Raw genomic sequence first — 25,626 nt, 5'->3', positions numbered from 1 at the left:
TGTCAGAGAATACAGCAGAATATAGATAGATTGGAGAGTTGGGCAGAGAAATGGCAGATGGAGTTCAATCAAGGCAAATGCGAGGTGATGCATTTTGGAAGATCCAATTCAAGAGTGAACTATACAATAAATGGAAAAGTCCTGGGGAAAATTGATGTACAGAGAGATTTGGGTGTTCAGGTCCATTGTTCCCTGAAGGTGGCAACGCAGGTCAATAGAGTGGTCAAGAAGGCATAGGCATGCTTTCCTTCATCGGATGGGGTACTGAGTACAAGAGTTGGCAGGTCATGTTACAGTTGTATAAGACTTTGGTTCGGCCACATTTGGAATACTGCGTGCAGTTCTGGTCGCCACATTACCAAAAGGATGTAGATGCTTTGGAGAGGGTGCAGAGGAGGTTCACCAGGATGTTACCTGGTATGGAAGGCGCTAGCTATGAAGAGAGGTTGAGTAGATTAGGATTATTTTCATTAGAAAGACAGAGGTTGAGGGGGGACCTGATTGAGGTGTACAAAATCATGAGAGGTATAGACAGGGTGGATAGCAAGAAGCTTTTTCCCCAGAGTGGGGGATTCAATTACTAGGGGTCACGAGTTCAAAGTGAGAGGGGAAAAGTTTAGGGGGGATATGCGTGGAAAGCTCTTTACGCAGAGGGTGGTGGGTGCCTGGAATGCGTTGCCAGCCGAGGTGGTGGATGCGGGCACGATAGCGTCTTTTAAGATGTATCTAGACAGATACATGAATGGGCAGGAAGCAAAGAGATACAGACCCTTAGAAAATATGCGACAGGTTTAGATAGAGGATCTGGATCGGCGCAGGCTTGGAGGGGCGAAGGGCCAGTTCCTGTGCTGTAATTTTCTTTGTTCTTTGTGTGCTTCACTTGAATCTGCCTCCACCACACTCTCAGGCAGTGCATTCCAGACCTTAACCACTCGCTGCGTGAAAACATTTTCCGCATCACACTTTTGCTTCTGTGTCCCCTCATTCTCGAGCCTTTCATGAGTGGGAACAGTTTCTCCCCATCTACTCTGTCCAGACCCATGATTTTGAATACTGCTATCAAATCTCCTCTCAGCCTTCTTTTCCTCAAGGAATACAGTCCTAACTTCTCCAATCTATCTTCAATAACTGAAGATCTTCATCCCTGCAACCACTTTTGTGAATCTTTTCTGCACTCTCTCCAATGCCTTCACATCTTTCCTGAAGTGCGGTGCCAGAACTGGACATAATACTCCAGCTGTGGCTGAGGCTTATACAAGTTCAACATAACCTCCTTGCTCTTGTACTCTATGCCCCTATTAATAAAGCTGTATGCTTTGGAAACCGCTCTCTCAGCCTGTCCTGCCACCTTCAATGACTTATGCACGCATACACCCAGCTCCCTCTGCTCCTGCATCCCATTTAGAATTGTATCCTTTATTTTATATTGTCTCTCCATGTTCTTCGTATCAAAATGTTATCACTTCACACTTCTCCACATTGAACTTCATCTGCAACCTATCCACCCATTCCATCAACTTGTCTACGTTCTACACTATCCTCCTCAAAGTTCACAATGCTTCCAAGTTTCGTGTCATCTGCAAACTTTGAAATTGTGCCCTGGAGACTAAGGTCTAGGTCATTATTATATATCAGGAAAAGCAAGGGTCCCAACACTGACCCCTGGGGAACTCCACGACAAACCTTCCTCCAGCCCGAAAAACGTCCATTAATCACTATTCTTTGTTTCCTGTCACTCAGCCAATTTTGTATCCATGTTGCTACTGTCTTGTTTATTCCATGAGCTGTAACTTTGCTCACAAGCCTGTTGTGTGGTACCATATCAAACACCTTTTGGGAGTCCATATACACCACATCAACTGTATTGCCCTTAAACACTCCCTGTTACTTCTTCAAAATCTCCAGAAAGTTAGCTAAATATGATTTTCCCTTAGGAAATCCATGCTGGCTTCCTTTAATTATCCCACATTTGTCCATGTAACTATTAATTTTGTCCCGAATTATCCAAAGGAAGTAAAGCTGCTATATCAACACAGGTTCACTTTTCCTTTTTTTAAAGGATATTTAAGCACAGAAATAAAGTCTGATCAAAGAAATTTGATTTATCTGTACATGCCCTTCTAACCCTTTTGCTTGTGTATCAGTTGAACTAAATACTTATGCATGTGGTATGTGGAACATGGTACGTCTTGCTTTCTTCATTCAAAGTGATTCTTGACAATGCAGTCGGCCGCTGACGTCTTCAGACTGCACCAAGCTGCGCACATGAGCAAATGGGCTCCTGCTCTCTGCGCGTGCTCTGCGTTCCGCATTGCCAGGACTGGTTGGCGCATGCGCAGATGACGCCATCGCGTAACGCGGGGAAGGAGGGAGAGCGTGGTGGTGAAGCGGGGAGAGAGCGGTCGAAGACCTTGATGGCGGCGGGTGCAGGTGCGCTCTCCCCACTTCCCCTCCCACCACACACTCTCTCCCTGCTTTCCCCCCCCCCACCACCCGCCCGCCCGCTCTCTCTCTCTCTCTCTCTCTCTCCCTGTCTTCAGGTGCATATCCAGGTACCTTTGAAAAGAATTGAGGGTTTCTGCCTCCACAACCATTCCTGCCAGTGAATTCTAGACACCCACCACCCTCTGGGTGAAAAGGTTTTTTCTCATGTCCCCTCTAATCCTTCTAATAGAAAAATAATTTTGATCCTAATTTTCAGAAAATAATTCAGAAACAGTGTGAAAACTGATAACAGCAGTTACTGATATACCTCAAGTACATCTTCATCATTGGCAACTGTGCTTATATCCTCAGTATCATCCACAACTGCATTTGTTTGGACATTTTCCACATTGTCACTCAGGTCTTTCTCAATGGTTTTTTTTGTGCAGTTTCCCACGCTTTCTGAAGATTTGATGTATTCTATAGTACACTCGGTTACCTAAGAATACAGAATTGATTTTTATTGCAACTAGATGCACTTATCTAGTGATTAATGTTTCTAAATAAGTTTTATATTTCTTGCAATACAGAGCTATAGTTCAATGAAACATGGCACAACAGTTTTATTCAAATATGCCTTTTTACAAAAACTACATCAGAAGAACAGTAACAACAAATTATCACCTGCATCTTGGTGATAAGGTACAGGTTGGATAGGATAAGTTGTTAGATGCAAGTTAAGCTTCTAGTAAGGCACTAGCTAAATTCCTAAAGTAAACAACAATCATTCAAATTAAAGATCACTGAAGAAAAAAAAAATGTCATTGTCAGGAAAAAAATTCTATTGTCAATGACGCAATCCAATTGAATTTAGAGAAAACAGTGCTAAATGCATGTTTACCTAAACAGGAATTTGAGTGTCAGGGATAAGTGATAAGCTCAAAAAGCAGATCTAAATGGAACCTTTAAAAGGATTCCTTCCGTGCACAAACACATTTTTAATTATGACATTTGCTGCATCCCATCACCACGATGGTAAATAAGCCAGAGTCACAACAATACATGTAGAATTTCTTTTTAAAAAATCAACAACCAGAAAATTAGTGTTACGTTTTTGGAGACGGACAATAGAAAGGAAGCACGTTAACAAAATTGAGGCTCAAGGAACAGGACAGTCAGTGTCAGCTTGGATTAAAGAATTGGCTTAAGGAGAGAAAACAAGAAGTGGTAAATTGTAAAAGAAAAGAGGCACTGCTAGACCTGGTCCTTGGGAATGGGGTGGGCCAAGTGGATCAAGTATCAGTAGGAGATCATTTAAGGGATAGTGATCATTGTATCATAAGGTTTAGGCTGACGATGGAAAAGGACTGATAACAACCCAGGGTAAGAATAATTAACTGGGGGAACACCAACTTCAATGGGGTAAGAATGGAGTTGGGGCGAATAAACTGGAGTCAAAAGCTGGCAGGAAAACCAGTAAACAACGGGCTACCTTCAAAGAAGGTATGCTCCCTGAAAAGGGGAAAAGTAGGACAAACAAATCCAGAGCTCCCAGGATGACAAAGAGGTAGAGCTTAAGATAAAGAAGTAAAAGTGTGCTTATGACAGACGCCAGGTAGAAAATACTATTCAGAACCAGGATGAATATAGAAGGTCCAAAGGGGAAGAGAAAAAGCAAATAAGACAGGCAAAGAGAGAGCATGAAAAGAGAATCGCAGCTAGCATTACAGGAAATCGCAAGGTTTTCTACAGGTATATAAATAGAAAAAGGGTGGTAAAAGGAGGATTGGGGCCAATTAGGGACCAGAAAGGGGATTTACACATGGAGGCAGAGGGCATAGCTGAGGTATTAAATGAATACTTTACATCTGTCTTTACCAAGGCAATGTTGAAAGAGGTAGTAAGTCAGACAACAGAGGAGTTTAAAATTGATGGAGGAAGTATTAGATAGGCTGTCTGTACTTAAAAGTGGATAAAGTACCAGGGCCAGATGAGATGCATCCAAGGATACTGAGGGAAGTGAGGGTGGAAATCGCAGAGGCACTGGCCATAATTTTTCAGACTTCCTTAAACTTGGGGGTGGTGCCAGAGGACTAGAGAATTGCAAATGTTACACCCTTGCTCAAAAAAAAAAGTGCAAAAATAAGCCCAGCAACTACAGGCCAGTCTGTTTAACTTCGGTGGTGGGAAAACCTCTAGATAAAATAATTCAGGACAAAATCAATAGTCACATGGACAAATAAGAGTTAATTAAGGAAAGCCAGCATGGATTTCTTAAGGAAAAGTCATGTTTAACTAACTTGCTGGTCTTTTTTGAGGTGGTAACAGAGAGGTTTCATGAGGGCAATGCAGCTGATGTAGTATACATGGACTTTCAAAAGACGTTTGATACAATGCCACACAACAGACTTGTGAGCAAACTTGTAGCTCATGGAATAAAAGGGATGGTAGCAACATGGATTCAGAATTGGCTGAATGACAGGAAACAGAGAGATAGTTGTTAATGGATGTTTTTCAGGCTGGAGGAAGGTTTGTAGTGGAGTTCCCCAGGGATCAGTGTTGGGACCCTTGCTTTTCCTGATATATAATAATGACCTAGACGTTGGTCTACAGGGCACACTTTCAAAGTTTGCAGATGACACGAAATTTGGAAGCATTGTGAACTGTGAGGAGGACAGTGTCGAACTTCAAAAGGACATAGACAAGTTGGTGGAATGGGCAGACAGGTGGCAGATGAAGTTCAATGCAGAGAAATGTGAAGTGATTGATTTTGGTAGGAAGAACGTGGAGACACAATATAGAATAAAGGGTACAACTCTACAGGGAGTGCAGGAGCAGAGGGAGCTGGGTGTATATGTGCATAAGACATTGAAGGTGGCAGGACAGGTTAAGAGTGCGCTTAATAAAGCATACAGTATCCTGGGCTTTATTAATACGGGCATAGAGTACAAGAGCAAGGAAGTTATGTTGAACTTGTATAAGACACTAGTTCGGCCTCAGCTGGAGCATTGCGTCCAGTTCTGGGTGCCATACTTTAGGAACGACGTGAGGGCATAGGAGAGAGTACAGAAAAGATTCACGAGAATGGTTCCAGGGATGAGGAATTTCAGTTATGGAGATAGACTGGACATGTTCAGACTGTTTTCCTTGGAGAAGAGAAGGCAGAGAGGTGATTTGATAGAGGTATTCAAAATCATGAGGGGCCGGGACAGAGTAGATAGAGAGAAACTGCTACCACTCGTGAAAGGATAGAGTATTTGGTAAGAAAAGCAAAAGTGACATGAGGAAAAGCTTTTTCAAACAGCGAGGGGCTAAGGTCTGGAATGCGCTGCCTGAGAATGTGGTGGTGGCAGGTTCAAGTGAAGCATTCAAAAGGGAATTAGACAGTTATATAAAAAGGAAGAATGTGCAGGGTTATGGGGAGAAGGTGGGGGAATGGAACGGAGGGAATTGCTCTTTGAGAGAGCTGGTGTGGACATGATGGGCCGAATGGCCTCCTTCTGTACTAACGATTCTGTTATTCTGTGGTTGTTTCTCAGACTGAAAGATGGTAGACAGTGGTGTTCCCAAGGGTCATTGCTAGGACTACTGCTTTTGCCGATATCAAATTTGTAGGTGTGGCAGTGAGAATGATATCAATCAATTATAACAGGACAGATCGACAGGACAGACAAGTGGCAAATGCAATTTAATAGAGAGAAATGTGAGGTGATGCATTTTGTCAGCAGGAATAGGATGAGGCAATATAGACTTAACGGCACAGTTTAGTTTAGTTTAGTTTAGAGATACAGCACTGAAACAGGCCCTTCGGCCCACCGAGTCTGTGCCGACCATCAACCACCCATTTATACTAATCCTACACTAATCCCATATTCCTACCACATCCCCACCTGTCCCTATATATTTCCCTACCACCTACCTATACTAGGGGCAATTTGTAATGGCCAATTAACCTATCAACCTGCAAGTCTTTGGCGTGTGGGAGGAAACCGGAGCACCTGGAGGAAACCCACGCAGACACAGGGAGAACTTGCAAACTCCGCACAGGCAGTACCCAGAATCGAACCCGGGTCCCTGGAGCTGTGAGGCTGCGGTGCTAACCACTGCGCCATTGTGCCGCTCTAAAAAGTGTGCAGGGCTAGAGGGACCTGGGGGTTCATATGCATGGATCTTTGAAGGTGGAAGGACATATTGACAGAGTAGTTAGTAAAGCATATGGGATCTTGGGCTTTATAAATATAGAGGCATTTAGTACAAAAGCAGGGAAGTTATGCTGAACCTTTATAAAGCTCTGGTTGGCCACAACTAGAATAGTGTGTTCAGTTCTGGTCACCACATTTTAGGAAGGAAATGAGGATCCTCGAGAGGGTGCAGGGGAGATTTACTAGAATGGTCCCAAGGATGAGGGATTTTAGCTACAAGGTTAGGTGAGGGGAGATTTGATAGATAAGGTAGACAAACGAAAGCTGTTCCCATTAGTTGATCGTACAAGGGCTAAGGGACACAGATTGGGCAAGAAATGCAGGGGGAATGGTGCGGGAGGCGGGGGGAATAACTTTTATGCAGCGAGTGGTAATGACCTGGAACTTGCTGCCTACAAGAGTGGTGGAAGTGGAGACGATGAATGACTTCAATAGGAAATTGGATGGGCCCTTGATGGCAATAAACTCGCAGGGTTGGGGGGGAAATGGGACAGATTGGTTTACTGCACAGAGAGCAAGCATGGACTTGATGGGCCGAATGGCCTCCTTCTGTGTCATAATGACTCCAGGAGAATTGATATTTTCTGACAGGGAGGTTGGCACACTAGCAGATTAAAATTGGTCACGGTTAAATTTTTTAATAGTTTAATATCTTTGAAGTCAAAAATCCAAAAGACTGCACTGTGCACAAATATAACAGACCTGTATGTTGTATGCAATTACCTATGAGTTTACCTCCATCTACTTGGACTGCATTACATATATTGAAACTGTTGAAGGATTGTGCAAGAGCTTGCTCAATGAAAATAATCCATTAGTAGGCTCTTGACTGAACTTCGTAGACATCTACTTACATTGCAACTTCTAAATAATGTGATTTAACATATTCTCACCTCTACGCCAGTATTTTTCATTGCGACATCATTCTGCTTCATTTCAGTTCCAGAATCATCTGATGTTCCATCATCCTTTAACCTATGCACCACACTCTGTGCAGTTTTAACCATGTTTTTGAGCTCATCAGGATATGGTGTTGGATACCTTTTCAAGTTACCTTCCTATATGTGAACAAAAAGAGTAATAAAGACTTCATTGGCAATTTATTGGTTCTGTAGCAGCACAGACAAATTGGTCAAACTTTCTCCCGAAGTTCAATACATTTCAATTCAAACAAACACGTTTAGCTGCTTCATTGGTCAGCTTTTTCTGTTCTGCATACTAGATAACAACAGTGGTTGTTCAGTGGTCAAATAAGGATCTTAATTAGATTTATCCTTGTCCCTCTTTCAGTCCCTCTATATTCAAACACAACCTATTGTACATGTTACATGTGAATGTTAACCATCATAAGCCGAATGCACGGCAATGCATAGGAATCAGAGACTATTCAATCCCCTAACACAATTAAAATAAAAATGGCCAAATAAAAAGTAACACAATTCTTTAAGCTATTGTGAATACCATCAGATCAAAGGTGCAATATATACTGCTAGTTCTTTAAAAGAAAATTGTCCTGGATATTTACACGGGAAATGTTTGATGAACTATTTAAAAGCAAACCTTTAAGATTTTACATGGAACACTCATTTACAACCACTTTTCAATGTCCCAAAAATGTTCTTAAAATGGAGGTACAGCACAGTCTTTCATATAGTCAAAAGTTAACTCGTCACAATCATTTCACAACTTCTATAAAAACAGCACTTTCAAATGGTGTTTGGGTAGTGTAGTCAGCTAGGCACATTGTCATCTCACTGTCAAAAACAGGGGAAACTACTTAAAAGTTTCCTGCTGCTTTTCCAGCTAAACCCACCCTAGGTCACTAGGAAACAGACTTGCAAGGCTAGCTGAAGAACTCCCTCACACCCCTCATATTCATAAGCAAGATAATCTTTCTAACTACTACTGCCCTTAACAGTATATCTGCAATTACAGAGGCTGCTGCTTATATAAAAAAATTTCAAATTTATTGTCTGTGTTTTTCAAGCAAAATCTTCTATTTTGTTGCCGGGTACACACCTCAAACTCTCCTCTAAGCACTTCAGGGAATCGACTTGCGAAATTCAGTCTGGCATCATATACTTCCAAATAGGTCACCATTTAGTTATTTTTTAAAAATTTATTTTTATTTAGAGATACAGCACTGAAACAGGCCCTTCGGCCCAACGTGTCTGTGCCGACCAACAACCACCCGTTTATACTAACCCTGCAATAATCCCATATGCCCTACCACCTACCTACACTAGGGGCAATTTACAATGGCCAATTTACCTATCAACCTGCAAGTCTTTGGCTGTGGGAGGAAACCGGAGCATCCGGCGGAAACCCACGCGGTAACAGGGAGAACTTGCAAACTCCGCACAGGCAGTACCCAGAATCGAACCATGGTCCCTGGAGCTGTGAGGCTGCGGTGCTAACCACTGCGCCGCCCATTTTATGGCTTTCCATGATGAGCTAGCTAATAACACTCTTGTGAAACTACGTGGAACATTTTAATATAGTAAAGGTGCTATACAAATACAAGTTGTTGTAATTTTCTTTCAAATAGCTCGATATGTACTGTATTTGATGACTCATCTTCTGACCCCTTTTCCAACAACTCAAGAATTCCCCTGGGCTCTACTCCTCTCTCTCACCCTCCCCCACTTACTAACCAATACTTTCAATCATAAACCTTTCACAGCACAATGGTTGAAGTTTTTAAAAAACTCAACCAATACATAAAAGACGTAGTTAAAAGGTTGGCAGTCCTCAAAGTAAAAAAGTCACCAATCCAGATGGGACACATCCTAGGTGACTGAGGGAAGGGTGGAAATTACAGAGGTTCTGGCCACATTTTTTCAGTACATCTTGGACATGGGATGGTGCCAGAGGCCTGGAGCATTGCAAATGTTACAGCCCTGATTAAAAAAAGGGGAGATACACAAACCCAGCAATTATAGGCCAGTGAGCCTAACAGCAGTGGTGGGGAAACTTTGAGACACAATAACCAGGACAAAATTAATTTTCATTTATTATTTTTCCAAATGTCAGGCAAATTATATTTGACTAACTGGATTGAGTTCTTTGATAAAGTAGCTAAAAGGGTTTTCAAATGTCCATATACACAGTATCACATGACAGACTTCTCGGCAAAATTAAAACCCATGTGATTAAAGAGGCAGTGGCAGCATGGAAAACTGGCTAATGGGCAGACAGTAATGGATAGTACTGCTATCTTTTCACACTGGAAGTAAGTAAACAGTGGTGTTCCCTGGGGATCGGTATTTGGACCCCTGCTCTTTTTGATCTACATTAATAACCTGGACTGGAGTACAGATCATAATTTCAAAGTATGGAAATGATGCAAAATCCAGTAATATAGTTAACAACCAAGATACCAAAACACAATTTTAAAGGGAGTGTAGGAACATAAACATCTAAGGGTGCATGTTTACAAATTTTTGAACATGGCAGGACAAGTTGAGAAGGCTATTAAAAAAGCATGTTGTTTCCTTGGTTTTAGTAAATAGAGGAATAGAGTACAAAAGCAAGGAAGTTATGCTAAACTTTTATAAAACACTGGTAGGCCTCAGCTAGAGTAGTGTGTTCAATTCTGGGAACCACACTTCAGGAAGGGTAACAACAACTCAGAGAGGGTTCAGAATCGATTTACTAGAATGACACCAGTGATGACAGACTTTAATTATGTGGAGAGACTGGAGAAGCTGGGGTTGTTCTCCTTATAGCAGAGGAGGTTAAGAGGAGATTTGAAATTATACATGACTATGAATAATTTTGATCGAATAAAAGGAGCAACTGTTTCCAGTGACAGAAGGATCATGACCAGAGTGAGGACACAGATTTAAGGCGATTAGGAAAAGAATCAGAGGTAACATGAGGAAACCTTTTATGTCCAGCAAGTTGCTGTGATCTGGAACGCACTCCCTGAAAGCATGGTGGAAGCAGATTTAATAGTACCATTTAAAAGAGAATTGGATAAATACTTGAATGGAAATAAAACAGGCCATGAGGAAAGAGCAGGGGACTGGGATTAATTGGGTAGCTCTACCAAAGAGCCAGCACAAACTCGATGGCCCAAATGGCTTCCATCTGTGCTATATCATTCTATGATTCTAGAGCAATGGGAAAAGAGCAGGGAACTGGGATTAATTGGATGGCTCTACCAAAGAGTCCGCACAGGCACGATAGGCTAAGTGGTCTCCTGTTGTGCTGTATTAGTCTATGAGTTCATGACTCTATGAACACCTAAAACAGATCCGGTAATTTATCTTATTGCCGTCTTTGGGGACTCAGTAATTTGGCTGCCACAATTACCTACAAGTGTCAATGTTTTAAAAGTACGTACTTGGCTGTAAAGCAGTGTAGGACATCTTAAGGTTGTTAAACTTTCTTTCTCTAAATTCTCCTTTTACAAATTTTACCTTCTGCCAGTATCATGGCATACCTTTGTAAACAGCATGAACATTTTCCAGTATAGTAGCATTCAAACATTACCCATTCCAAATGAATGATTTCTATACAAGTCATGTTCCAGACATCAGGCTGCACTTCAAAGAAATTATTTCTAAAGTATAAGAGTGGGGATGTGAAGTACGGAGCTTTGACAGTATGTTGGTCATGGAGTAGTTACAACAATAACTGTGTCCACATGGTGATGCTGTAGCCCTTATAAGTTAAGCAGCTCCAAATCACATAGGAGGCGATTGATGAGACACGGAGTAGAAACTGCACACTGTGCAAACTAGGGGCAGAATTTTATTCCCACCTCTGGGAGTGGTGGCAGGCGAACAAAATGGCAGCCTGCACGCATGGGCCATGCGTCACCATAATTTCGCGTGCGGCAGCTCATTTCCATACAAAGGACGGTCTCACCACCGGACTCCCCCAATCACGTGGTGGGGGCAGACTCTGCGACGCCGGCAACTGTATCAGCTGCCTCTGCACAGCCACTGGCGCCATTTTTCAAGGGCTGCCAGACCTGCACTGAGAGTACAAAGTTCAACCCGGAACCCCCCACACCCACTATACTGTACATAAACCCCCAATACACAGAAAGTAAATGGTAGCCCCATTCCACACAAATCATACTGAATAGTTGACCTTTCCCTCCCCACCAAATGCACAAAGTGCAGAGGTCACCCCTTTCCCCACCCCCCTACACTAGAAATGCAGTTGACCCTCCCCCCCCGCCGACCCCCTCGCCACACTCATTACACTAAAAATCCTAAGTTTCCCCCCTTCCCCACCTTAGTGGCGTCAGCTTTCCCTGGACGTGCAAGCGTAGGCACGAATGCTACCCGCACACAGATGATCCCGGACAGCCAGTAAGATCGCAACCAATAGTATATTAATGTAGTCATGTTCTTTATTTAAATATACAAAGCTGGGTCCCGGGGCAACCGGGGGTGGGAGGGTGTAGGAGGTGGGGTGGGGGGGGGGGGGGGGGGGGGGTGCCGCCACGGAGCCTCGTACCCGTCGGGAAGATCAGGCCTGGCAATCCCGGCGTCAGGCTCCATGGTGGGCCGCCGCGATCTTCTGGCAGCTCCACTCCCCACCTACCCCCCACCACTTCGGAGCCCGATGTCGGGATTGCAACAAAATTCAGCCCGAGGAAACTGTTTTTTCATTAAAGTTTTTGCTTGCTTGTCAACCTCTGGAGCAAACATATTCCAATAAACAGCTTCAATTAGAATTAGAACACTACAGCGCAGTACAGGCCCTTCGGCCCTCGATGTTCTGCCGACCTGTGAAACCATCTGACCTACACTATTCCATTTTCATCCATATGTCTATCCAATGACCACTTAAATGCCCTTAAAGTTGGCGAGTCTACTACTGTTGCAGGCAGGGCGTTCCATGCCCCTACTACTCTCGAGTAAAGAAACTACCTCTGACATCTGTCCTATATCTATCACCCCTCAACTTAAAGCTATGTCCCCTCGTGTTTGCCATCACCATCCGAGGAAAAAGACTCTCACTATCCACCCTATCTAACCCTCTGATTATCTTATATGTCTCTATTAAGTCACCTCTCCTCCTCCTTCTCTCCAACGAAAACAACCTCAAGTCCCTCAGCCTTTCCTCGTAAGATCTTCCCTCCATACCAGGCAACATCCTAGTTCCGAAGAAGGGTCGCTGACCCGAAACGTTAACTCTGCTTCTCTTTCCACAGATGCTGCCAGACCTGCTGAGTGATTCCAGCATTTCTTGTTTTTGTAACATCCTAGTAAATCTCCTCTGCACCCTTTCCATAGCTTCCACATCCTTCCTATAATGCGGTGACCAGAACTGCATGCAATACTCCAGGTGCGGTCTCACCAGAGTTTTGTACAGCTGCAGCATGACCTCGTGGCTCCAAAACTCGATCCCCCTACTAATAAAAGCTAACACACCATATGCCTTCTTAACAGCCCTATTAACCTGGGTAGCAACCTTCAGGGATTTATGCACCTGGACACCAAGATCTCTCTGTTCATCTACACTACCAAGAATCTTCCCATTAGCCCAGTACTCTGCATTCCTGTTACTCCTTCCAAAGTGAATCACCTCGCACTTTTCCGCATTAAACTCCATTTGCCATCTCTCAGCCCAGCTCTGCAGCCTATCTATGTCCCTCTGTACCCTACAACATCCTTCGGCACTATCCATAACTCCACCGACCTTAGTGTCATCCGCAAATTTACTAACTCACCCTTCTACACCCTCTTCCAGGTCATTTATAAAAATGACAAACAGCAGTGGCCCCATAACAGATCCTTGCAGTACACCACTAGTAACTAAACTCCAGGATGAACATTTGCCATCAACCACCACCCTCTGTCTTCTTTCAGCTAGCCAATTTCTGATCCAAAGCTCTAAATCACCTTCAACCCCATACTTCCGTATTTTTTGCAATAGCCTACCATGGGGAACCTTATCAAACGCCTTACTGAAATCCATATACACCACATCCACTGCTTTACCCTCATCCACCTGTTTGGTCACCTTCTCGAAAAACTCAATAAGGTTTGTGAAGCACGACCTACCCTTCACAAAACCGTGCTGACTATCGCTAATGAACTTATTCTTTTCAAGATGATTATAAATCCTGTCTCTTATAACCTTTTCCAACATTTTACCCACAACCGAAGAAAGGCTCACAGGTCTATAATTACCAGGGCTGTCTCTACTCCCCTTCTTGAACAAGGGGACAACATTTGCTATCTTCCAGTCTTCCGGCACTATTCCTGTCGACAATGACGACATAAAGATCAAGGACAAAGGCTCTGCAATCTCCTCCCTAGCTTCCCAGAGAATCCTAGGATAAATCCCATCTGGCCAAGGGGACTTATCTATTTTCACACTTTCCAAAATTGATAACACCTCCTCCTTGTGAACCTCAATCCCATCTAGCCTAGTAGCCTGAATCTCAGTATTCTCCTCGACAACATTTTCTTTCTCTACTGTAAATACTGACGCAAAATATTCATTTAACACTTCCCCTACCTCCTCTGATTCCACACACAACTTCCCACTACTATCCTTGATTGGCCCTAATCTAACTCTAGTCATTCTTTTATTCCTGATATACCTATAGAAAGCCTTAGGATTTTCCCTGATCCTATCCGCCAATGACTTCTCGTGTCCTCTCCTTGCTCGTCTTAGCTCTTCCTTTAGATCCTTCCTGGCTAGCTTGTAACTCTCAAGCGCCCTAACTGAGCCTTCACGTCTCATCCTAACATAAGCCTTCTTCTTCCTCTTGACAAGCTCTTCAACTTCTTTAGTAAACCACGGCTCCCTCGCTTGACAACTTCCTCCCTGCCTCACAGGTACATACTTATCAAGGACACGCAGTAGCTGCTCCTTGAATAAGCTCCACATTTCGATTGTTCCCATCCCCTGCAGTTTCCTTCCCCATCCTACGCATCCTAAATCTTGCCTAATCGCATCATAATTTCCTTTCCCCCAGCTATAATTTTTGCCCTGCGGTATATACCTGTCCCTGCCCATCGCTAAGGTAAACCTAACCAAATTGTGATCACTATCACCAAAGTGCTCACCTACATCTAAATCTAACACCTGGCCGGGTTCATTACCCAGTACCAAATCCAATGTGGCATCGCCCCTGGTTGGCCTGTCTACATTTCAATTTCAGTAAAAAAATGAATTTAATATTTCTATCAAAATACATCAATTTAAAACTACTCATAACTGAGTATTTACCAGCCAACACAAAGATAGGTCCAAAATAGTGCAGAAAATACTCAGCAGATCTGGCAGCATCTGTGGAGAGAGAAACAAAGTTAACGTTTCAGGTCAGTGACCTTTCATCAGAACTTTCTGATGAATGGTCACAGACCTGAAACGTTAAATCTGCTTCTCTCTCCACAGAAACTGCCAGACCTGCTGAGTATTTCCTGCACTTTTTTGGTTTTATTTCAGATTTCCAGCATCTGCAATATTTTGCTTTTATTACAAAGATACGTCCAATGTTATCATGCAAGTCACATAAAAATCATACAAATTACAGGCTGTGCCTCTAATGTTACTTGGACAGAAGGCTTTTGGAATATTTCCCTCAGTGATTTTATTTTCGATAAATTGTGAACTAACAGCAGATCGGGTCCGGCAATCCCAGCATCGGGTTTCATGGTGCGGCAGGCCAGAGAATTGGAGCGGCAGCAGCCTACCATGGAACCAAATACCAGGATTGCCGGACCTGATCTTCCCGGTGGCGGTGAAGTTCCATGGCGGCCCTGCTGCCGCTCTGCAACGGGACCCTGGCTTAAATATTTAAATTACATGGTTGCATTAATTAAAATCTAACCCGCAGCGATCTAACCTTCAGTTCCCAATCTTCAGTACAAAGTGTGGCACTCACACGCCGTCACTTTCCCGTTTGGGGAAAGCTGACATGACCGAGGTGGGGAAGTGGGACCGCCATTTTTTTCTGAACTTTGCATATAGGGAAGGGGTGGGGGTTGGGGGGTGGGAAGGGGTGAACTCTGCACTTGGTTGAACTGTCTGCAGGGCTGGCAGCCTTTTAAAAATGGTGCCAGCATCTGCTTCCACATCAGGGATACCGTGAATGATGTCGCCAATGCCGCCCTCACTATGTAATTGGGGTGCGGCAGCCGTGAGTATGTAAAGTGGCTGCCCGCCACAAAAATCACGGCTGCACGGCTCCCATGCGGGCGGCCTCCATTTTCCGCGCCAGCATGGCATTACAAAAACCAGCCCCATATTTCTGTACTTTTTAAAAATACTGAAGTATTGGTTAAAAAAAAATTATAGTTACTTCAACTCTAAGCAAAATGCTTTGACATCCAAGAGACGAATAAATGTTAAATATAACTTGAGTGTTTAAGGCCTGTTATCGTCTATCCTGTTACACCACTCTTCCCCACCCACCCAACTGAAAGAGCAGCCTGAAAATAACTTCCCTTGCTATGTTGCTTTCTCCCTATGGAATGGCACTCAGCTAAAAGTCTTCCACTCTATGGTATCATGCCCCAGAGCTCCAGTGTGTGACAGCATTCTACTGCACGATGACATTTTTATCATATAAATGATATTGATGGCAAGCCTCCCTTTTTAAATTACTTCTCACAATGACGGCTATACTAGATTTTTCAAAAGGCAAAAAATTACCCAATTAACAATGTAAATGAAAGCAATATAATTATTTGATTTTACCATTCAACTATGATAAGCTAATATGTATGTCTCAGGGTTATTTAGCGACTGGTAATTAATTCAAGAAAGGTGCTAACTCACAAATTATTAACACTGCAATCACTACCCAGTTCAGCAAAATATCTGCATTTGCATAGCACCTAGGACATGACATTTCAAAGTACTTTTCATAATAGTTTGCTGTGCAGTGACATATGCAGGCAAATGCAACAGCCATTCTGTAGCACCCAAGTCCCACATGCAGCAATGAAAACAATGACCAATCTGTTTCCAGGTGGTATTGCTTGGCTCAGGACAAGTCCCTGTTCTTTAAATAGTGACATAAATCAATTAACATCCATTTAACATGTGCTTGAACACGTGGAACAAGCAGAGAAGACATTGTTTTAATGTTTCATCTATGACAATGCAGTGCTCCCTCAGTGTTGCACGAGAGTGCGTAGATAATGCATTCAAGCCCTGACCTGGAGCTCAAGTCCAGAATTTTCTGGTCTTGAAGCCAGAGTGCAATCAATGTGGCTATGGTTAAAATGAAATAGCTATCTTTTCAACACTCAAAAGTTATATTTTCTGACTTTAAAAGTGTCATTTCATTTGTCTATTTATTGAACTCACCCGTGGTGGTGCCTCTCTTTCATCCTTATCCTCATCGCACTCAAAAGCCACTTGAGCACGCTGCTTCCTCTGTTCCTCCCACAGCGAAGGATTGAAACTTTCATTATCCGAGATAAACAACACTAGGGATGCAACAGAATACAGTTTCCCATTAGAAATCTTTTATAGTAGGCCGTATATTTTTGCTGGAACACCCAATTAAATTTAGCATATAATCCACCTTGAACAAAGCACTGAGCGAAACAGTTACAATATTTTAAACCTAAATATTTTCAATGAACAGAATTAAATTGTATTTTCTTTTGTTTTGCAGTTGACACATCAAATCTGCAAAATTTGTTTTATACAAACGCTAAGAAATTCTCCGTCAAACATTTGATTTAAGTGCCATGAAATCAGCAGTAATTGGCTATCATCCAAATTCTGCCACAGGAGCTGTTGTGACAATACAACATCTCTGTTATGGAATGTAAAGATGATTTTCATGGAGGTACTTACTTGTGTGTCAAGTGCCTTTGGGATTTTAACATGCTTTTCAAAAGTGAAAAGCATTAGTTGAGCAGTCCTGGTACTTCGAGGGAGGCATGAAAAGGCTCTCTCCACAATGTGACATGTAACTTTACACACTGTTAACAACTGCGGTGGATTAATACATCACCTTTCAGCTCTGGCACCCGAGTTTCTTCACTGATTACAAGCTTTGTATGTAATGTGTTTGAGCAGTGTTAATAGGTGTTCAGAATAAATGGCCATTATTTTAAGTTTACTTTGTGCGCATCAAGGTAAGGGATGTTAGGGGAGATAAACGGAAATCTTTCCATTTCATGCACTTTATTTTTTTATTTAGCATCAAGCCAGGTATAGCAATGGTCGGGTGCAAAGTCAACTCCTGCTACTGTAAAAGTATCTCCATCCAAGCCCACTGCACTAGATTTTTGAATTTCCCGCAACAGCGATCCGGTGACTTCCCAGAGTGGGCTGGCTGATTTAGGGGGAGCTTCGTGCCATGGTTCCAACCCACTCAAACCTGGATTGAGACCAGCCAAAATGACTTCAAGTAGTCACTTCCAAGCTGCAGATTTCCGTCCCATTAGTCTGAACTTTATTCAAAACTAGGTCAGAGAAAAAAGCCCATTGTGTAATCCAATATAGCAACTTGCCTCCAGGGTCCAATTCAATAGAAATTGCGAGTTAACTCACAGGCCACAAAGATGCCTGGTGTGGGTAATGGAAATGTCACACTATTGTGCAGTTCTCTACAATTATATCATTTTGAAAAAGTAATAAAGGAAGCTTTATTCTGCATCTAATCTGGTTAGAACTTTAGTCCTGAATAATAATAGAGTATTATTTGAACCTCTCTGGTAATATGGCCTTGTAAATCACTCCAGAGTACTCATAGAAATTTATGGCACAGGAGGCCATTCAGTTCATCATGTCTGCATTCTATGTGTTAATGGTCATGAGAAAATGTGGTAACAATAAGCTGACATCTATTCTACAAGGCAATTTGGGTGATAAATACTTGTAACAAATTAATTTGCTTTCCCAGCTTCCCCAGTGGCTCAGTGAGTTTATTCAGTTAGGTAGGTGAGCTATATAAATCACATTGCTAGGTTCGATTCTCAATCTGCATTGAATTACTTGTCCTCATCAAGGTGGCAGTAGAAACTGGACAGGACTATTGTAAACAGATTTAATGTTAAGCCTCAGCTGACGCAAGATGTTCAATTCTGGGCATCACATTTTAGGAAGATATCAAGGCCTAAGAGAGGGTGCAGAAGAGATTTACTGGAATGACACCAGGGATAAGGAACTTCAGGTACGAGAGACACTTCACAGAAACTCGCCATCACCTTCTTGAGGGTATTTAGGGAAGTGCAATAAATGTTGGCCTTGCCAGTGACACACACATCCCATGAACAAATAAAAACAAAGGGCAGAGAATCCACGGTTCGTTTACTTAAAGCAGAGAAGGTTAAGAGGAAATAGAGGTGTTTAAAATCATGAATATTTTTGAGAGAGTAAATAAGGAGAAACTGCTTTCAGTGGCAAAAGGGTCAGTAACTAGAGGACATAGATTTATAGGTGATTGGCAAAAGAACTGGAGGCAACATCTGGAAACGTTTTTTTTTAAAAAAGCAGCGAGTTATGATGATCTCAACTGTCTGATATACTTGAACAAATTAGCATTGAAAGGGAGGAAGTATTAGCTGTTTTAGCGGGCTTAAAAGTGGATAAATCCCCAGGCCCAGATGAGATGTATCCCAGGCTGTTATGTGAGGCAAGGGAGGAGATTGCAGGGGCTCTGACACAAATTTTCAAATCCTCTCTGGCAACAGGAGAGGTACCAGAGGATTGGAGGACAGCGGATGTGGTACCATTATTCAAGAAGGGTAGCAGGGATAAACCAGATAATTACAGGCCAATGAGTCTATCAGTGGTAGGGAAACTATTGGAAAAAATTCTGAGGGACAGGATTAATCTCCACTTGGAGAGGCAGGGATTAATCAGGGATAGTCAGCATGGCTTTGTCAGGGGGAGATTGTGTCTAACTAACTTGATTGAATTTTTCAAGGAGGTGATTAGGTGTGTAGATGAGGGTAAAGCAGTTGATGTAGTCTACATGGACTTCAGGAAGGCTTTTGATAAGGTCCCGCATGGGAGATTGGTTAAGAAGGTAAGAGCCCATGAGATCCAGGGCAATTTGGCAAATTAGACCCAAAATTGGCTTAGTGGCAGGAGGCAGAGGGTGATGGTCGAGGGTTGTTTTTGCAAATGGAAGCCTGTGACCAGTGGTGTACTGCAGGGTTCAGTGCTGGGACCCTTGCTGTTTCTAGTGTACATTAATGATTTAGACATAAATATAGGAGGTATGATCAGTACGTTTGCAGATGACACTAAAATTGGTGGGGTCATAAATAGTGAGGAGGAAAACCTGAAGATTACAGGACGATAAAGATAGACTGGTAAGATGGGCGGAGCAGTAGCAAATGGAATTTAATCCTGAGAAGTGTGAGGTGATGCATCTTGGGAGGACAAACAAGGTAAGGGAATATACAATGGATGGTAGGACCATAGGAAGTAGAGGGTCAGATGGACCTTGGTGTACTTGTCCAAAGATCACTGAAGGCAGCAGCACAGGTAGAAAAGGTGGTTAGGAAGGCATAATGGGATACTTGCCTTTATTAGCCGAGACACAGAATACAAGAGCAGGGAGGTTATTATGGAGCTGTATAAAATGCTAGTTAGGCCACAGCTGAAGTACTGTGTACAGCTCTGGTCACATAAGAGGAAGGATGTGATTGCACTGGAGAGGGTGCAGAGGAGATTCATCAGGATGTTGCCTGGGCTGGAGCATTTCAGCTATGAGGAAAGGCTGGATAGGCTAGGGTTGTTTTCCTTAGAGCAGAGAAGGCTGAGGGGGGACCTGATTGGGGTATACAAAATTATGAGGGGCATTGATAGGATAGATAGGAAGAAACTTTTTCCCTTAGGGGAGGGGTCAATAACCAGGGGGCAGAGATTTAAGTTAAGGGGCAGAAGGTTTAAAGGGGATTTCAGGAAAAGGTTTTTCACCCAGAGGGTGGTTGGAATCTGGAACGCACTGCCCGAAGGGGTGGTAGAGGCAGGAACCCTCACAACTTCTAAGAAGTATTTGGATGAGCTCTTGAAATGCCATTGCATACAAGACTACGGGCCAAGTGATGGAAAATGGGATTAGAATAGATAGGTGCTTAATGGCCGGCACAGACACAATGGGCCGAAGGACCTGCTTCTGTGCTGTATAATCCTATGACTCTATAAAAGAGTGACCAAAGCTGACTCAGTAGCAACTTTCAAAAGGAAATTAAATAAAATATTTGCAGGAATCTTTTTAAGATGGGGCTATGGGAAAAGAACAGTGGAATGGGACTAACTGATAAGGTGCCACATCAAAGGTTACTACACAAGCTAAGAGCACAAGGTGTGGGGTGAGGGAGGGGGGGGGGGGGTGTGGGGTGGGGGGGTCAGTGGGTAACATATTAGCATGGATAAAGACTGGTTAGTTAACAGGAAGCAAGAGAGTAGGGATAAATGGGTCTTTTTCAGATTGGCAACCTGTAACTAATGAAGTTCCACAGGGATCAGTGCCGGGCCTCAACTATTTACAATTTATATCAATGACTTGGATGAAGGGGCTGAATGTATGGCAGCTAAATTTGCCAATGACACCAAGATAGGAGGGAAGGTAAGGTGTCAAGAGGAGGTAAAGAGTCTACAAAGGGAAATAGACAGGTTAAGTGAGTGAGTGGGCAAAAATTTAGGCAGATGGCAAATAATATGGAAAAATGTGAACTTGTCCACTTTGCAGGAAGAATAGAAAAGCTGTATACTATTTGAATGGAGAGAGATTGCAGAACTCAGTGGTACAGAGGGATCTGAGTGTCCTGGCGTATGAATCATAAAAGCTTAGTATGTAGGTACAGAAAGCGATTAAAAAGGCAAATGGTATGTTGGCATTTATTGCAAGGGGAATGGAATATAAAAGTAGGGAAGTTTTACCGCAGCAGTACAGAATCTTGGTGAGACCACATCTAGAGTACACTGTGTACAGTTTTGGTCTCCTTATTTGACAAATGGTTTAATTGCGTTGGAAGCAGTTCAGAGAAGGTTCACTTGACTAATTCCAGGGACGAAGGGCTTATCTTACGAAGAAAGGTGGAACAGATTGGGCCTATACCTACTGGACTTCAGAAGAATGAGAGGTGATCTTATTGAAATATGTAAGATCCTGAGGGGACCTGATAAAGTGGATACCGGGAGGATGTTTCCTCTTGTGGGGGCGACTAGAACTAGGGGACACAGTTTAAGAATAAGAGGCCTCCCTTTTAAGACAGAGATGAGGAGTTTTTTTTCCTCAAAGGGTCATTAGTCTGTGCAATTCTCTTCCCCAGAAAGCAGGGGAGACTGGGTCATTGAATTTCTTCAAGGCTGAGTTAGATAGATTTTTGATAGACAATGGAGTCAAAGGTTATGGCGGCAGCCAACAGAAAAGTGGAGTTGAGACCACAACCAGATCAGCCATGATCTTATCAAAGGGTCTAAGGGCTGAATGGCCTACTCATGCTCTTAAGTCCTATGTGTTTTGGTTCCTCATTAGATAGCTCTACCAAGGAGTCAGCATAGGCACTTGGGGCCAAAAAGCCTCTTTCTTAGCTGTATCATACTATGATAAATATCAGACTGACATGAATAACCTACTTAGACCCATTGCAAAAGGTCAGAAGCAGTAGTCTGAAAGAGGACTTGAAACCATTTGTGACACAAATGGGGATTACCCAAAATTTTACTAATACCTACCATCTTCTGTCCTAGGTTGTTGAGGGAACATGTAGTTTGTGAGCACTTGCTTCTGTGTATCTGGATCCACCTCTTTCTGAAGTGGAATAAGCGGTTTGGACTGCAAAGGAGAAGCTAAATGTTAGTTCTTTTACGTCCATTTTCCTCCCCAGCCACCTTCTCTTAAAAGCAACAACACGTTAAGATAACATTCCATGAGTGCCATCCTCAGGTACTTCACACAGTTCGCCACTGTAAGCTGAGCGAGCTGGCTACTTGATTTCAGGTGGTCATCATAGTCGATCTCATATACGTTCTCACAGTGCAGACAAGTGTTCACTTCCAGAAGACTTGCTGGATAACAATCACAAAAAGGATCCCTGGTCAAAGTGTCCTTTCCACCTCAGAAACTCTAGAGCAAATTGTATTTATTTCATGATTAAAAGGATAGTTCAGTTCATAAACAGTGTCAGTCAAACCCCAACCTGCCAGACTGAGGCATATATTATTTCGCCACATGAGCATTAAAACTTTAAAAATTGCAATCTCTGACTGGAAAGATATTTCCATGGTAACAGACAATGTTGAAACAATGGGAATCCAGCAGTGTTCCTCCAATACACATAAGTGGTCAGACCAGTTTTAGTCACATGGCTGACTGGCTATGACAGAGAAATTTGGACCTCCAACCAAAGACATGGAGACTGTTCCATATAAGGAACTAGTCACATAACTAACCTACTGGGCAACCTGGGAGTTTTTTTTGAATTTGAACTCCCAAACAAAGGAATTGCCAGGCAGAATGCCGTGTGCTCCTGGAATTGAAGCAAGAACATCTGCTCATCTCTCAGGGAACTGAAACCATTGAAGACACGTGAAACTCAGAGAGAAAGGTTTGCCACATAAACAAAGTTTTAATATGAATACTGGGCCCCAATGAAATGCAAGAATATAACGTCCATCAAGGACTACAGCGAGCTCGAGAAACCGTAACAAGATATTGCCTCAAACTGTTCTACTTATATTCTTTTCTCTTTTCTGTCCCTATTTTTGCAGGTTTATATTGCGTGTGCATTCTAGCATGAGTGCATCGTATATCCGTAAGTGAGAACCATATTAGAGCATAACTTTAAGGTTTAATAAATTTCCTTTCTGCTTTAAACCAAAGAAAGCCTGTGTGTGCTCAGTTCTTTGCCTTATAATTGGAAACTGTGAATAAATATTTACAAAAAGGGGAGCTCAAAATACAACGTGTTTAAAATTAAACCCCGTTACAAGAAGACCAGGTGAAGACAGTAAAAGACAGCTAGACATATTGCTCACCTGGTCATAACAGACAGTGTTAAAGATACTCCAGGTGAAGAGAATACTGAAACAGCTACAGCAGGAGCAACAAATAAAAAAATGCTTTAAGTTAAACCATGTGAAAAGGACAGTATCAGGGCTGGTTAAGTACTAGCATGGAGTATAGGAAATAATTGAGTGAAATACAGGCTAGCCAGGGTAAAATGGTACCAAACTGGCAGGAAAAACTCAGAACAATGGGTGATCGTTCAGGTACAGGCTACATACATTCCAACAAGGGCAAAAAGGTGCGGAAACCAAAGCTAGGGCTCCATGGATGACAAGGGAGAGAGAGATTATGACGACACAAAAAAAGGTATATGACGCAATTCTTGAATCAAGGAGCAGGCCAAATACAATTAAGTTAAAAGAGGAAGTGAAGAGGAAAATAAGACTGGTAAAGAAAGATTATGAGAATAGAATGGCATTCAACATAAAAGGGAACCCAAAAATCTTCTATCAGCATGTAAATAGTAAATGGGTAATAAGAGGTGGAGTGGGGCCCATTAGGGACAAAGAGGGTAATATATGCTTAGAGGCAAAGGGCAAGGTAGAATGCTTAACGAGTACTTTGTATTGGTGTTTACTAAGGAAGAGGATCCTGATAAAATATCAGTAGAAGCAGAGATGATAAAAGGTAATGGATGGTGTGAAAATGGAGAGACAGGATGTAAAGAAAAGGATGGCTATGCTTAGACTGGATAAGTTATCTGGTCTGGATGGCTTGCATGCCAAGTTGCTCAAGAAAGTGCGGGTAGAGATAGCAAAAGGACTTGCCATAATCTTCTAATCTTCCCTAGATATGGGTGACGTGTTAGAGGACTGGAGAGTGGCAAATGTGACACCCTTATTCAAGGAAGTGTGTAAGGACAGTCCTACCAACTACAGGCCAGTCAGTATATCAATGGTGGGTAAAGCTTTAGAAACAATAATCAGGGGAAAAAATAAATCAAACAGGCACTTGGAGAGGTTTGAGTTAATTAAAGATAGCCAGCACAGATCTGTAAAAGGCAGATTGTGCTTGACTAATTTAATTGAATTTTTTAAATGAAAAATCAGGTCAATAAGGTGGTTAAGAAGGCATATGGAATCCTTTCCTTTATTAGCCGAGGTATAGAATACAAGAGCAGGGAGGTTATGCTGGAACTGTGTAACTCAATGGTTAAGCCACAACTCGAGTGCTGTGTTCAGTTCTGGTCACCTCATTACAGAAAGGATGTAATTGCACTACACAGGGTACAGGTAAGATTTACGAGGATGTTGCCAGGACTGGAAACATGCAGCTATGAGGAAAGATTGGATAGGCTGGGATTGTTCTCCTTGGACCAAAGACTGAGGAGAGATCTGATTGAAATGTACAAAATTTGGATAGAGTGGAGGTGAAGGGTCTATTCACCTTAGCAGAGGGGTCAGTGCCAAGGGGAGAAGAAGAAAAACTTTTTCACCCAGAGGGTGGTGATGGTCTGAAAGGGTAGTTGAGGCAGAGATCCTCATCTCATTCAAAAGGAGTCTGGATATGCACAAGTGCCGTAATCTGCAGGGCTACGGACCAATTGCTGGAAGGTGAGATTAGAATAGGTGGATCGTTTTCAGCCGGCACAGACACGATGGGCCAAGTGGCCTCTTTCTGTCTCTTAAACTTTCTATGATTTTCTAGAAGTAACAGAGAAGGCTGATGAGGCGAATGCGGTGGATAGAGACGAATGGGTATGATTTAGTGGCGATTACTGAGACGTGGTTGCAGGCAAACCAGGTTTGAGAATTTGAGAGGGTACTCAGTATTTCGGAAAGATGGGCAGGAAGTAAAAGGAGGTGGCGTAGCTTTGTTAGTAAAGGAAGAGATCAGTGCTGTAGTGAGAAATGATATAGGCACTGGAGATCAATACGTAGAATCAGTTTGGGTAGAAATAAGTAATAGCAAGGGAAAGACAACCCTGGTAGGAGTAATCTATAGGTCCCCAAACAGTAGTTCTTCAGTGGGGCACAGTATAAACCAGGAAATACTGGAGCCTTGCAAGAAAAGGTATGGCAACAATCATGG

The 25,626-nt window shown here is 42.7% G+C and overlaps 1 protein-coding gene across 3 annotated transcripts in view; it reads right to left on the bottom strand.

Annotated features, from left to right (window-relative positions):
• erbin (erbb2 interacting protein) overlaps positions 1 to 25,626 on the bottom strand; it is a 287,800-nt gene that overhangs the window by 44,128 nt on the left and 218,046 nt on the right. For all 3 annotated transcript variants that reach the window (XM_068029426.1, XM_068029428.1, XM_068029427.1), the window contains exons 14-17: positions 22,263 to 22,362; positions 16,920 to 17,041; positions 7,520 to 7,684; positions 2,753 to 2,923 (exon numbers count right to left, since the gene is read on the bottom strand). In XM_068029426.1, coding sequence (XP_067885527.1) covers positions 2,753 to 2,923; positions 7,520 to 7,684; positions 16,920 to 17,041; positions 22,263 to 22,362 — 558 coding nt within the window. The remainder of the gene's footprint in view (positions 1 to 2,752; positions 2,924 to 7,519; positions 7,685 to 16,919; positions 17,042 to 22,262; positions 22,363 to 25,626) is intronic.

Source organism: Heterodontus francisci, chromosome 4, assembly GCF_036365525.1.
Source record: "Heterodontus francisci isolate sHetFra1 chromosome 4, sHetFra1.hap1, whole genome shotgun sequence".
Classification (NCBI taxonomy): domain Eukaryota; kingdom Metazoa; phylum Chordata; class Chondrichthyes; order Heterodontiformes; family Heterodontidae; genus Heterodontus; species Heterodontus francisci.
Note: the sequence above shows the minus strand (reverse complement) of the source record. Positions and strands in the feature narration are given on the sequence as shown.